The sequence below is a fragment of the Rhinolophus sinicus genome, linkage group LG13 (assembly GCF_036562045.2).
Source record: "Rhinolophus sinicus isolate RSC01 linkage group LG13, ASM3656204v1, whole genome shotgun sequence".
Taxonomy (NCBI): domain Eukaryota; kingdom Metazoa; phylum Chordata; class Mammalia; order Chiroptera; family Rhinolophidae; genus Rhinolophus; species Rhinolophus sinicus.
Window position 1 is genome coordinate 57,087,196 of NC_133762.1, and position 13,977 is coordinate 57,101,172.

The window sequence follows — 13,977 nt, forward strand, 5'->3', positions numbered from 1 at the left end:
TGGAAAGAACTGGATCCTCGATTCCAAAAAGCTAATAGAACACCTAATTACCTCAATCCCAAACAGGCCTTCTCCAAGGCATATTGTATTGAATCTGTCAAAAATCAACGACAAAGAAAGAATCCTCAAGGCAGCAGGGAAAAGAAGACGGTAACCTACAAAGGAAAGCCCATTAGATTATCATCAGATTTTTCAGCAGAAACTCTACAAGCCAGGAGGGAGTGGAACCAAATATTCAAACTACTGAAAGAGAGAAATTATGAGCCAAGAATAATATATCCAGCAAAGATATCCTATAGAGATGAAGAAAGAATAAAGACTTTTCCAGACATACAGAAGCTGAGGGAATTGTCTAACACACGACCTGCACTACAAGAAATATGAAAGGAGGCTATTCGACCACCATCAACAGGGACAATTTGTAGCAACCAAAACATAAACAGGGGAAGAGTAAAGGCCTGAACCGGAATATGGGAATGGAGAAAGTAAGTGTGCTGAAGAAAATGGAATACTCTAAATATCAAACTTTCTTTTTACATAAACTTAAGGGTAACCACTCAAAAAAAAAATTCAGAACTGAAATATATACTGTAATAAAAGAAGAAACAGAGGGAAACATCATAGAATACCATACACTGAAATAATAGACAACAACAAAAAGGCAAAGAAACAATGGAGACACAGCCTTACCAGAAAACTAAAGATAGAATGACAGGAAATCCTCACATATCAATAATTACCCTAAATGTAAATGGACTGAACTCACCAATAAAAAGGCACAGAGTAGCAGATTGGATAAAAAAACTAAACCCAACCATATGCTGTCTCCAAGAGACACATCTCAGCTACAAGGACAAGCATAGACTCAAAGTGAAAGGGTGGAAATTGACACTCCAAGCAAATGGTCTCCAGAGAAAATCAGGTGTAGTCATACTGATATCAGATGAAACAGACTTCAGGTTGAAAAAGGTAATAAGAGACAAAGATGGACATTTTGTAATGGTAAAGGCGACTATAAAACAAGAAGACATAACAGTCATGAATATTTATAACCCCAGCCAGGGAGCACCGAAATATACCAAGCAACTACGAACAGAACTAAAGGGAGAAATTGACCAAAACACAGTTATACTAGGTGACCTAAATACATCATTGACAGCTATGGATAGATCATCCAAACAGAAAATAAATAATGAAATAGTAGCCCTAAATGACACATTAGATGAAACAGACATAATTGACGTTTATAGAGCAGTTCATCCTAAAACATCAGACTGTACATTTTTTTCTAGTGTACATGGAACATTCTCAAGGATAGGCCATATATTGGGACATGCAATCAGCATCAGAAAATTTAAGAAGATTCAAATCATACCAAGCATATTCTCTGATCACAAGGCTTTGAAATTGGATATCAACTGCAAAAAGAAAGCAGGAAAAACACAAATACATGGAGATTAAACAACATACTTTCAAAGAATGACTGGGTTTAAGAAGAAATTACAGGAGAGATCAAAAGGTGTGTCAAACAAATGAGAATGAAAATACATCCTACCAAAATTTTTGGGATGCAGTGAAAGCAGTTTTAAGAGGGAAATTTATATCACTACAGGCCTATCTCAAGAAACAAGAAAAATCCCAAATAAATAATCTCACGTTACACCTTAAAGAACTAGAAAAAGAAGAACAATTGAAACCCAAGGTCAGCGGAAGAAAGGAAATAACAAAAATCAGAGCAGAACTAAATGAAATAGAGAACAAAAAGATAATAGAAAAAAATAATGTGACAAAGAGCTGGTTCTATGAAAAGATTTAAAAAATTGATAAACCCTTGACTAGACTCACTAAGATAAAAAGAGAGAAGACACTAATAAACAAAATCAGAAATGAAAAAGGAGAAGTTATCACGGATGCCAGAGAAATATGAAGGATCATTCAAGAATACTATGAAGGATTATATGCCACCAAATTCAATAACCTAGAAGAAATGGACAAGTTCTTAGAAACATATAGTCTTCCTAGGCTGAACCATGAAGAATTGGAAAATCTAAACTAACCAATCACCAATAACGAAATTGAATCAGTCATCCAGAACCTTCCCAAAAGCAAAAGTCTGGGACCAGATGGCTTCACTAGTGAATTCTACCAAACCTTCAAAGAGGATCTAATACCAATCCTGCTCAAACTCTTCCAAAAAATTGAAGAAGAGACTGTACTCTCCAACTCAATTTGTGAGGCCAACATTACCCTGATACCAAAACCTGGGAAGGACAGCACAAAAAAAGAAAACTACAGACCAATATCTCTGATGAATACAGATGCAACAATCCTAAACAAAATTCTAGCAAATCGAAATGCAACAATGCATTAAAAAGATTATTCATCACGACCAAGTGGGGTTCATCCCTGGGGCACAAGGACGGTTCAACATCCACAAATCCATCAATGTGATACATCACATAAACAAAATAAAGGACAAAAGTCATATCAATTGATGCAGAAAAAGCATTTGACAAGATACAACATCCATTTATGATTAAAACAGTTAATAAAATAGGTATAGAAGGAAATAAAGGCCATATGTGACAAACCCTCAGCTATTCTCACAATTAATGGTAAAAAAAACTGAAGCCCTTTGCTCTACCTTCAGGTACACAACAGGGCTGTTCCCTGTCACCTCTGCTTTTCAACATAGTGTTGGAAGTCCTTGCCAGAGCAATCAGGAAAGAGAGAGAAATAATAGGCATCCAAATTGGAAATGAAGAAGTTAAATTGTCACTCTTTCCAGATTACATGATGCTATATATAAAAAAAACCCTAAAGACTCCACCAAAAAGCTACTAGAAACAATCAATGAATACAGTAAAGTTGCCGGCTACAAAAGCAACGTACAAAAGTTCATTGCATTCCTATATACTAACAATGAAATCTTAGAAAAAGAATTTTAAAAAATTCCTTTTGCAATTGCAGCAAAAAGAATAAAATACCTAGGAATAAACTTAACCAAGGATGTGAAGGACCTATATGCTGAAAACTATAAGACATTTTTGAAAGAAATTGAAGAAGACGCAAAGAAATGGAAAGACATTCCGTGCTCATGGATTGGAAGAATCAACATAGTTAAAATGGCCATATTACCCAAAGCTATATACAGACTCAATGCAATCCCCATCAAAATCCCAATGGCATTTTTTAAAGAAATAGAACAAAAAAATCATCAGATTTGTTTGGAACCACAAAAGACCCCAAATAGCCAAAGCAATCTTAAGGAAAAAGAACAATACTGGAGGTATCACACTCCCTGACTTTACCTTGTACTACGGGGCTATAATAATCAAAACAGCATGGTATTGGCAGAAAAACAGACACATAGATCAATGGAATAGAATTGAGAACCCAGAAATAAAACCACATAAATATGGACAGAAATTTTTGACAAAGAAGCAAAAAACATACAATGGAGAAAAGACAGCCTCTTCAATAAATGGTGCTGGGAGAATTGGAAAGCCACGTGCAAAAGAATGAAACTGGATTGCTATCTGTTCACCATGTACCAAAATTAATTCAAAATGGATCAAAGACTTAAGCATAAGACCTGAAATAATAAACTGCATAGAAGAAAACATAGGTACTAAACTTATGGACCTTGCGTTCAAAGAGCGTTTTATGAATTTGACTCCAAAGGCAAGGGAAGTGAAAGCTAAAATAAATGAATGGGACTATATCAAACTTAAAAGCTTCTGCACAACAAAAGAAACCATCGACAAAATAAAGAAGCAACCAACTGAATGGGAGAAGATTTTTGCAAACAGTGCCTCCAATAAGGGGCTAATATCTAAGATATACAAAGAACTCATGCAACTCAACAACAAAAAACCAAACAACCCAATTGAAAAATGGGCAGAGGAGTTGAAGAGACATTTCTCCAAAGAGGACATGTGAATGGCAAGTAGATATATGAAAAAATGCTCAACATCACTAATCATCAGAGAAATTGTCACGCGGGGTGGCCTGCAGGGTCTCTGCTCCCACTCCCCACATAAGAACGCAGGACATGGTGAGGCCAAAAAGGAACACCCACCGAGCTATAGTTAGGGTAGTCATGCCACTATATTCTCGCTGGCAGCTGGGTTGGAGACACAGGAAACAGGAGCCACACAGTCCGCAACCCTCACTCCGCTGCTTGCTGGCTCAGCCACCATCTTCTTGCTAGCCTCTACTTGCTGCTAGCGTAGCCACAGCAGTTATATTAGTGGCCAATGACTTACTGGTTACAGCGGACGGCCAACTAGCCACAGCTGATGGCTATTCAATCAAAGTTGATGGCCATTTACTACCTGAGCCAGCACCTTTCCACGTGAGGCGGAGAGCCTGGAAACTGCACTCCTGGCTCTGTCCCCACAGAAATTCAAATAAAAACCACAATGATATATCACCTCTCCCCAGTTAGAATGGCTATCATCACAATACAAATAGTAACAAGTGTTGGAGAGGCTGTGGAGAAAAAGGAACCCTCATACACTGTTGGTGGGAATGCAGATTGGTGCAGCTGCTATGGAAGGCAGTGTGGAGGTTCCTCAAAAAATTACGAATAGAATTACCATATGACCCAGCAATCCCTCTTCTGGGTATCTACCAAAAAAATCTGAAAGCATTGATTCGTAAAGACATGTGTGCTCCAATGTTCATTGCAGCTTTGTTTACAGTAGCCAAGACATGGAAACAATCAAAATGTCCTTCGATAGATGAATGGATAAAGAAGTTGTGGTATATATACACAATGGAATACTATTCGGCAATAAGAAAAGATGAAATAGGAGCATTTGTGACAACATGCATGGATCTTGAGTTTATAATGCTAAGCGAAATAAATCAGACAGAAAAAGCAGAGAACCATATGATTTCACTGATATGTGGTATATAAACCAAAAACAACAAAAGAACAAGACAAACAAATGAGAAACAAAAACTCATCAACACAGACAATAGTTTAGTGGTTACCAGAGGGTAAGGGGGTGGGGGGTGGGAGATGAGGGTAAGTGGGAACAAATATGTGGTGATGGAAGGACAACTGACTCTGCGTGGTGAACACACAGTGGGATTTATAGATGATGTAATACAGAATTGTACACCTGAAATCTATAATTTTACTAACAATTGTCACCCCAATAAACTTTAAAAAATAATAAAATAAATAGATAAATAAAAGCAAATTCTGAACTTCACCCTAACCAGTGTTTTCATTTATTATTGTTACTATTTTTTTGAACAGCCAATTTTTGTCTTCTTTCTCCAGCCCTGTCCAGGGTCTGGTGGAGGTGCTAATGACATGCCTGGAATGCAGCAGAGAAAAAGGTGCAGTGGGAGGGGAGGAGAAACAGGAAGCAGGAGAAATCCACCAATTGGACAATCATCGCTGAATAACCTAAAGTTAATTGTGATGCTCCTTCTTCTAAGAGTGTCATGATAAATCCTTTGTGAAACCCTCTGACGTTCTTTCCATTTCTGAAGGGCACTGGTTCCATGAAGTGCAGGTCTCTCTCTATCATACTTATATTTGCTTTCCTGTGGTTTGCTCCTAATTTTGCTCCTGGAGCTTTGTGCTAAGTCTCTGACACCAGCTGCGGGGGCACTGCAACTTTGAACAAGCAGGTCACTTCACATATGTCCTCTTCCAGAAATTTTCCCATCTTTCATTTCTGCTTTTTTTTATTACCTGTTTCCAGAATGTTCTATGAAGACAACCTTTCACATTATTTCAAGTCAGGATCAAATTCTCTTGAAAAACATGATGTTTCATTGATATTCCTTCTTTGGTTCCTTCTGTCTTTTCCAGAGAACCCTAGTAGAGGTATTTCTCTTTTATTCAAGCCATGAGACAGTCCCGGCCATGTTAGAATCTTAATGCTCACTAACTCTGCTTAGGAAATAATTTTGGAAAACTGTCACTTGTAGTTTCCACTGTCCAGTTTCACTTACCTGAGAAGTAAATGAAGGAAGATCCAGAATGGATAGTAATATCCAGAACTAATAGTAATCACCTCCTAAGTGATATTTTAAACTGAGAAATCTCATTCAACATAGTAACAGACTGTAAAAGCAACACCCCACATTCTTGAATGTTTCCTAAGGTTCCTAAAAAACAAGTGTTCCCAAGTGCCAGTTCCCACTGGACAGAGCTTCAAATTTTAACTCTGAGGTACGCATTCTGACATTATCAACACTACTATCCTACTGTCATTAAAAATAACATTGTCTTAGCCTTCCCCAAATTTCCCCTGAGACTTTTATCTTTGAGAAAATCCTCATAACACTGATAATCCTTGTGCACTAACTGTATTTAATTTTTCCTCTTCTTGGATGACTGACAGTACTGTTTTTATTAAGAAGAGACTGCTTTGCAAATAAGAACAATCCTTTGTGGGTTTTGTACATTGAATGTACAAAATCAATGAAGTTTCCTGTTTTCCTGTAAAGCTACCAAAATGGTCTTTTAAAAAAGGATTTCATCTCCCTCTCTATTATTTTCCTGTGACGGTCCATCTCCCAATTTTCTTTTCGTGTTAAGAAGACATTTTCTTGTGTTTAAGTGCTGTTTCATGGAGAGACACAAAGCCCACAGCTCCCGTCTCTTTCACAGGTCCAATAACAGGGTCTAATGTACATCCATTACTAGAATTCTTTTTGTGTGGTGAGAGCAGATTCATGAGTGGATCAAAAAGAAAAAAATGTTTTCCCATTACCACTTTAGTCCTGTTTGCCTCCAAGGAAAGTAAACAGGATTATGTATCATTAATAGTATTTAGAATAATACCCTTCATATATGCATCCACTTGATAAAACAGCATCTCTTACATTCTCACATTCATCTCTTGCAGTGATTGTGTCATGTAGGGAGGAAAATTATCCCATGTTGAGAAGTGAGAAAACTGGAGTATTGAAAGGAGATGCAGGGTCCCCAGGGTCATGTCATTGGTGACAGAGCAGGGACACAGACCTTGACATAGTGAAGACTTGATTTAAATGAAGCACTTACTATTCTGCCCCTCTACACTCCTGTAATGATCTCAGAATAGGATCACTAAGAGGGTCAAATACAGGAGGTCAGAAAGTTCTAGAAGCAACCCTCACAAAACTCTTTCAATAAACCCAAAGCCACAAGAAACCCAATTTTCTCACATTGTAGTAGAGTGCTCAAACTCAGATGGAATGCAGACAAGAAAACCCATCCACCCTGGACCTGCTGTTCACAGAAGTACCAGTCCCTGTAGTATACCCATACAATGGACTATTATTTAGCATAAAAAGAAATGAAGTACCGATACATGCTACAGTGTGGGAAACCCTTGAAAATATTATGCTAAGTGAATAAAACCAATCTCAAAAGACCAAACAACAACAACAACAACAACAACAACAAAAAGAAGTACCAGTCCCATAAATCTTCTTTGCCCTGCAGAGTGAATCCAAAGTCTCCAGGGCTATTACTTGCTATGAACATAATTCCCTAACTGACATCTTCTCTAAGTAAAATGTTTGTTGTTTTGGCACAGATCCATACAGTCATTTTTTAAGAATCAGTCATGTATTAAAAAGCGTTAGCAAATAGGAAGGGTTCTCAATATTCAGGACCTTGACCCCTGCCTTTGGCAATCCTGACTGATGTCACTTTCTTCTTCCTCATTCCCTTTCAGTCTGTGGTCATTATGACAATCCAACAGCTAAAGTAAATTTACACCCACCATGAAATTGAAGCAGAAAAAAACGGTATATATTAATGACTTCACACACACACACACACACACACACACACTCCTCCTTCCCTGTTGTGGACTGGCCTATGCCAGGCAGAACAATTTAGCTTTAATGGGAAGATGTCAATTTGTGACTATCTCATAATGAAAAAATCTCCTAGTATGTAGCCTTGGTCCTGGTAAACTCACAGCAAGAGCACAGACTCGGCCCACTAGGGAACTTGAACCAGCTCACCAGATGTCTAATTAATGCCCGCTGTCAGCTGCTCAAATGTCACTGATGGAGCCTCTCTCTCTCTGCAGCCACTGTTTTAATGATAAAGATCACGCGTTGATGTCGCTGTGCTCCTGGGTCAATGTGGTGGTTGGTAGAATGACTGCCATAGACCGAGCAGCCAAGCATGTCGTGGTTTCTCAAGAAGAAATCGTGCTCTATGACCACCTCATCCTCTGCACCGGGCAGCAGTACCAGGTGAGGCCGTGCACAGCCGTCTTGGTGATTGACTGGGCACACACACTCATGGGTGAAGAGCATGCCTTCTCACCCTACAGCTGCCACTCTGTCTTCATAAAAGTGACTTGCAAGGCCCACACACATGACCAGAATTGTGTCCGAAACCCTCATGGAAATCCATTCCAAGAAAAACATTCTGCTCATGGATAAAGACCACAGCAAGTCAGAGAGATGTCATTCTTTAAGCCTTTGTCCAAAAGTCTAACACTTACTGCTCACTGGAGCAGAATCCAGACACAACCCAGCATGCATTTGTGGAAAATTAATTTATGCCTCAAGAGGCTAACATTTGGCAGTCATGAAGGGCTCACACGAAAGTATTTCAAACGTGCACACCTTCTGTCAACCTTATTTTATTCTGTCTTTCCTAGTTTATAAAACGAAGAAATGTGACTGATTGATTACCCAGTGATCATGCTGTCCGTTTTGATTAAATTCTCAAACCACATTTGAGGAAAGCATTGCTGGATACAACTGAAGCTGTCCAGTGTCTTTGGGAAGCAAATTTTAATATTCTCACTTTTCAACACACATTAGCATTTCCTGTGGCCCACAAAATAGAACATGTCTTTAATCAAAAGAGATTTACTTTATAACTCGAAGATTGAGTCTTTTTTTTTCATTTATTATATTTTTATTAGTTTCACATGTACAAAACAATGTAATAGACATGTACACCCCTCACAAAGTGATAACCCCTGAAAATTGGGTCTTTTAATTACATTTCTCCCTGGAACCTGAATAGGCCTCCATGTGGTGGGTTTGTTCCAAAGGAGTATTGTGGGGACAGAGCCAGGAGTACAGTTTCCAGGCTCTCGCCCTCGCATGGAAAGGTGCTCACTTGGGTAGTAAATAGCCATCAACTGTGGCTAGTGGGCCGTCAGCTGTAACCAGTGAGCCATTGGCCACTAATATAACTGCTGTAGCTACGCTAGCAGAAAAATGGGGGCTAGCAAGAAGATGGTGGCTGAGCTAGCAAGCGGTGGAGTGCGGATTGCAAATTTCAGACAGACAGATTGCAATTAGCAAGTGAGATTGGTTGGCAGAGAAGCGGACGGTGGATTGTGGATCGTGTGGCTCCTGCTTCTTGTATCTCCAACCCAGTCACCAGCGAGACTACAGTAGTATGACTCCCCTATCTATGGCTCCATGGGTGTTCCTTTTTGGCCTCACTATGTCCTGAGTTCTTATGTGGGGAGCGGGACCAGAGAACCCCACATGGCACCCTACATGACAAGTATGGAGTAATCCACTGTGGGGACAGAGTCTGTGGTGACAGAGTCTCAGAAAGCAGTTTCCAGGTTCTCGGCCGCACGTGGAAAGGTGCTGGCTTGGGTGGTAGATGGCCATCAGCTGTGGCTAATTGGCCATCAGCTGTAACCAGTTAGCCAATTAGCCACTGATATAACTGCCGCTGCTGTGTTGGTTGGTCAGTTGGCAGGCAGAGAAGCAGACAGCAGGTTGAAGGTCGTGTGACTCCAGCCTCCAGTGAGACTATAGTGGTATGACTCCCCTACTTATGGCTCCGTGGGTGTTCCTTTTTGGCCTCACCATATCCTGCGTTCTTAGGAGGGGAGCGGGAGTTGAGACCCTGCAGGCCGCCCCGCACGACAAATGGCACAGCGAGCAGGGTATGGTGCCGGCCAAAACCTACCGAAGCATGGTGGAGCAGTGTGTGCGTGTAAAAGTTCAGTTTCAGAAGGCCCAAGAGGCATTGCACCGGGAATGGGAGGGGAGGTCTGCCTGGGAGACTCGAGCCTCCGGGTGGTACACCTCCCTCCTGACCATAGAAGGCATCACCTTCCTTTTAGTAATGTGATGCTGCTGTAGCCTCCGAGGGTTGCGGACATCTTGCAATGAGGCCTCCACCCAATCGGATGCCTGGCATGGCAAGCAGGATTCCATCCAGGTAGGAATGGAGTCTGGCTATGGGCAGAAGGATGTGTGGCCCCCACACAGTGTGTGGTGCCCAGTGGCCACTGTACTCAGGAGTTGGACCCCCAAGGAGGGGTGGGAGGACATGGATGGCTCTCCGGCCAGCGTGGAGAGGGCCCTGCCGACTCTGGCTGAGCAGTTGCTGGAGGAGGCAAAGGTTATAGCTGGCTGCGTGGGCTGGAAGTTCCTCACGGCCTTGAGTCTCAACATGGAAAATATGCCTAATGAAATAGCCCACGTGCCAGACCAAGTGTCCCTGTTGGGGGCGCTGGAAGCTAGGGTCCGCCTGTTAGAAGAGGGGCTCCACAATGGAGACTCAGAGGCACAGGTGGAGGAAGCTAGTGGAGACAATGTAGCTCCCAACCCCCAAGCCCGGCCAATCTTGAAACAAAAGAAGCTGGGGAGGCGGTACAGACAGCGCCCTGGAGAGCCAGTCTTGGCTTGGCTACTACGTTTATGGGATGAGGGAGCAGACAACATTCTCTGCTCCCCAGGCGAGACGGAAAAGCTAGCCTTTGTGACAGTGCATCAGTCCCTGCGATAAAGGTTATAGAACTGCCATAGGTTGGCCCAAGACCAGGGTGACCACACTCTAATGGCATGGCTCACTGTTGCGGTATGCACAGTATGGGGGCAGGCTGGTGAGCTGCCAGACCCTGTGAGTCAATGGCAGTCATATATGGAACTTACGCAAATCATCCGTGAAATGGGTATGAGACATGCTATTTTCAACCCTAATATGCAGGGGCCGGATGACGAGCTTTTTACAGCCAGCATGAGAAATCTGGTTTTGGATATTGCACCTGCGAGTGCTTTTGGATCCTTGGTCGCCATTCTTATGCCTTATGTGTTATGTGGGGTGGCGGATCCATGAAGTTACAACTGCCATGGCCACCCTAGGAGATGTTGAAAGCTAGAGGCAAAGTAAGTTAAGACAGGAGTTCTGCACAGTTGAGACCTGGAAGCCCAACTCAAAAGTAAAGGGGCGAGGTCGCGGGCCTCAGAGAGTAACACGCGCACAGATGTGGTGTGATCTCTTGGCAGCAGGGGTTGATAGGAAGAAAATAGACCTACAACCCAATACACTCTTGTTGGAGCTTTGCAAACAGTTGCGTCAGGAACAGCAATTCCGGAGAAGCCTAACGGAGAAGTCTGGGAAAGCGCAACCCGTGTCCCTCTAGGACTTCATGCAGCCACTTGAGGCTGACTCCTCTCAGCTTGATTAGGGGTGGAACCAAGGTACCCGGTCAGAGGGCACGAGCAGGGACCGGAGGCCCCAGGTGGAACTGTCCATACATTGGTCCCCTTCTAATGTGCAGAGTGTTTTAGCCCTAGTGGACACTGGTGCAGACTGCAGTCTTATTTATAGGAACCCAGAACTGTTCCCCCGACCAGTAATCTGCATTGATGGCTACAGGGGAAAGACTGTGACTGTAAAAGCTGTTTCCTTACCACAGGGTATAGGAAGGCTTCCCCCTCGTACCTACAAGGTGTATGTCTTCCCAATTCCAGAGTATATTCTAGGGATGGACATGCTACATGGCCTCAGCTTACTGACATCGGTAGGAGAGTTCCGTCTCCGGATCCGGGTGGTGAAAGCGGTGACACGCGGGCATGCTCACCACCCTCCTCAAGTGTTGCCACAGCCCTGGTGCGTGGTTACAGTGCGATGGTACCACCTGCCAGGAGGGCAGGAGGAGATTGGTCATACAATATTGGAATTGAAGAAGGCACATATTGTGAGGCCAACGCACATTCCCTTTAACTCCCCAGTATGGCCTGTCAAGAAGCCAGATGGGACCTGGTGAATGACTGTGGACTATAGGGAGTTAAATAAGGTGACGCCATCCTTGCACGCTGCAGTGCCTTCAATTAACGATTTAATGGATCGTCTGACTGTCCGCCTGGGGACATATCACTATGTAGTGGACTTGGCCAATGCTTTTTTCTCCATTGACATTGCACCCAAGTTTCAAGAGCAGTTTGCTTTTACTTGGGATGGGCAGCAGTGGACTTTTCAAGTCCTTCCGCAAGGATACTTGCACAGCCCCACTATCTGCCACGGGCTCGTGGCCCAGGATTTGGCACAGTGGGATCGCCCATCCTCTGTGGCCTTGTTTCATTATGTCAATCAGCTTCTCTTTCAGATTTACATCAAGCAACTCCCTCTCTTCTCTGCTGCCTGAAGTCACATGGCTGGGCGGTGAATGAGGAAAAGGTCCAAGGCCCTGGCTTATCTGTCAAGTTTTTGGGTGGTGTGGTCGGGTAAGACAAAGGTCATACCTGAGGTGATTATTGACCAAATGCAAGCTTTTCCCTGGCCGACCAAGGTCTCCCAACTGCAGACATATTTGGGACTGCTAGGATATTGGCGGGCGTTTGTACCCCATTTAGCACAAATGGCAAGGCCCTTGTATAACATGATAAAAAAGGGGGCCTCATGGGATTGGACAGAGGCTATAGAGCAAGACTTCATTGCCACAAAATGGGCAGTGCAGCAGGCACAGGCTCTGCAAGTAGTGGACCCCGGCCGCCCATTTGAACTTGATGTTCACGTAACCCAAGAGGGGTACGGATGGGGCCTCTGGCAATGGCAGGAGCATCTCCAGTTGCCAGTGGGATTTTGGTCCCAATTGTGGAAAGGAGCAGAAGTCCACTACTCTCTAATAGAGAAACAGCTGATTGCTGTATGCGCAGCCCTAGTGGCCACAGAAGCCATCACAGGAACAGCATGGGTGTTGGTTCGAACAACCTATGGCGTCCAGGGGTGGGTCCGTATGTGGACCCAGGGACCCAAAACGGGGGTGGCACAGACCACCACCCTCGCCAAGGGGGGTGCCTACTTGGAGCAACGTAGCACCGTTAGTTCAAGCCCTTTGAACACAGAGCTACAACAGGTCCTGTGGCCTGTGGAGCTTGTAGTCCAGGCTGAGCCAAGCGCTCTGCCTGGAGGGAAGGACTTGGAGCCCTTGTCCTACAAAGAAGGACAGCCCCCAAAGGCGGAGGCTCCCCTGGGAGACACAGCAGATTACGCGAGGGAGGGTGCCCCTCACTCACTGGCAAGTGGATTACATTGGACCCTTGCCTAAGGCCCGCAATTCGATGTATGCATTCACATCAGTGGACACTGCTACGGGGTTGATGTTTGCTTGGCCCTGTCCGGCTGCGGATCAGCGGCATACAGTGGTTGCCCTTACATGGCTGTGCGCCCTCTATGGGCGCCCCCAAGTCATTAAAAGTGACAGGGGTACCCATTTTACGGGGCAAGAAGTGCAGCACTGGGCTGCCAGGATGGATGTACAATGGTTGTTTCATACCCCTTACAATCCACAAGCAGCTGGCATGATTGAACGCTACAACGGCCTTTTGAAGCAAGGCCTCCGGGTGTCAAAACACCCTTTCACGATGCTTGACTGGGCCTCGCGTCTATGGGACGTCCTGAGAATCCTGAATGAGAGACCACGGAAGGGAGGGCCCGCACCAGTAGAAGCTCTGCTACATCGAACGGCCGCTGCCATTCAATTACAAGTTACCACCAGTGAGACTCTGTTAAAGCCAGGATACGGCAGAAATGGAAACATTTTGCTGCCAGCACCCACATGCTTGAAAGCAGGGGAACGGCAGCAATGGACTTGGCCCTGGCAAGTGAAAAGCCCCTGCTGTCCATGGTTGGGCCTGATAGCCCCATGGGGGGCCGGTTTGACTCATGATGTGCAAGTGACGCCAGGGGTGGTAGCTGAGTGGTCACTGCAAGTGACTGTAGTATATGGAGGT

General features: G+C 43.7%; 1 protein-coding gene across 5 annotated transcripts in view; it reads left to right on the forward strand.

The window, feature by feature from the left end:
• CFAP61 (cilia and flagella associated protein 61) overlaps window positions 1-13,977 on the forward strand; it is a 332,611-nt gene that overhangs the window by 211,242 nt on the left and 107,392 nt on the right. For all 5 annotated transcript variants that reach the window (XM_019712531.2, XM_074317334.1, XM_074317335.1 and 2 more), the window contains exon 20: window positions 8,058-8,226. In XM_019712531.2, the coding sequence (XP_019568090.2) occupies window positions 8,058-8,226 (169 nt within the window). The remainder of the gene's footprint in view (window positions 1-8,057; window positions 8,227-13,977) is intronic.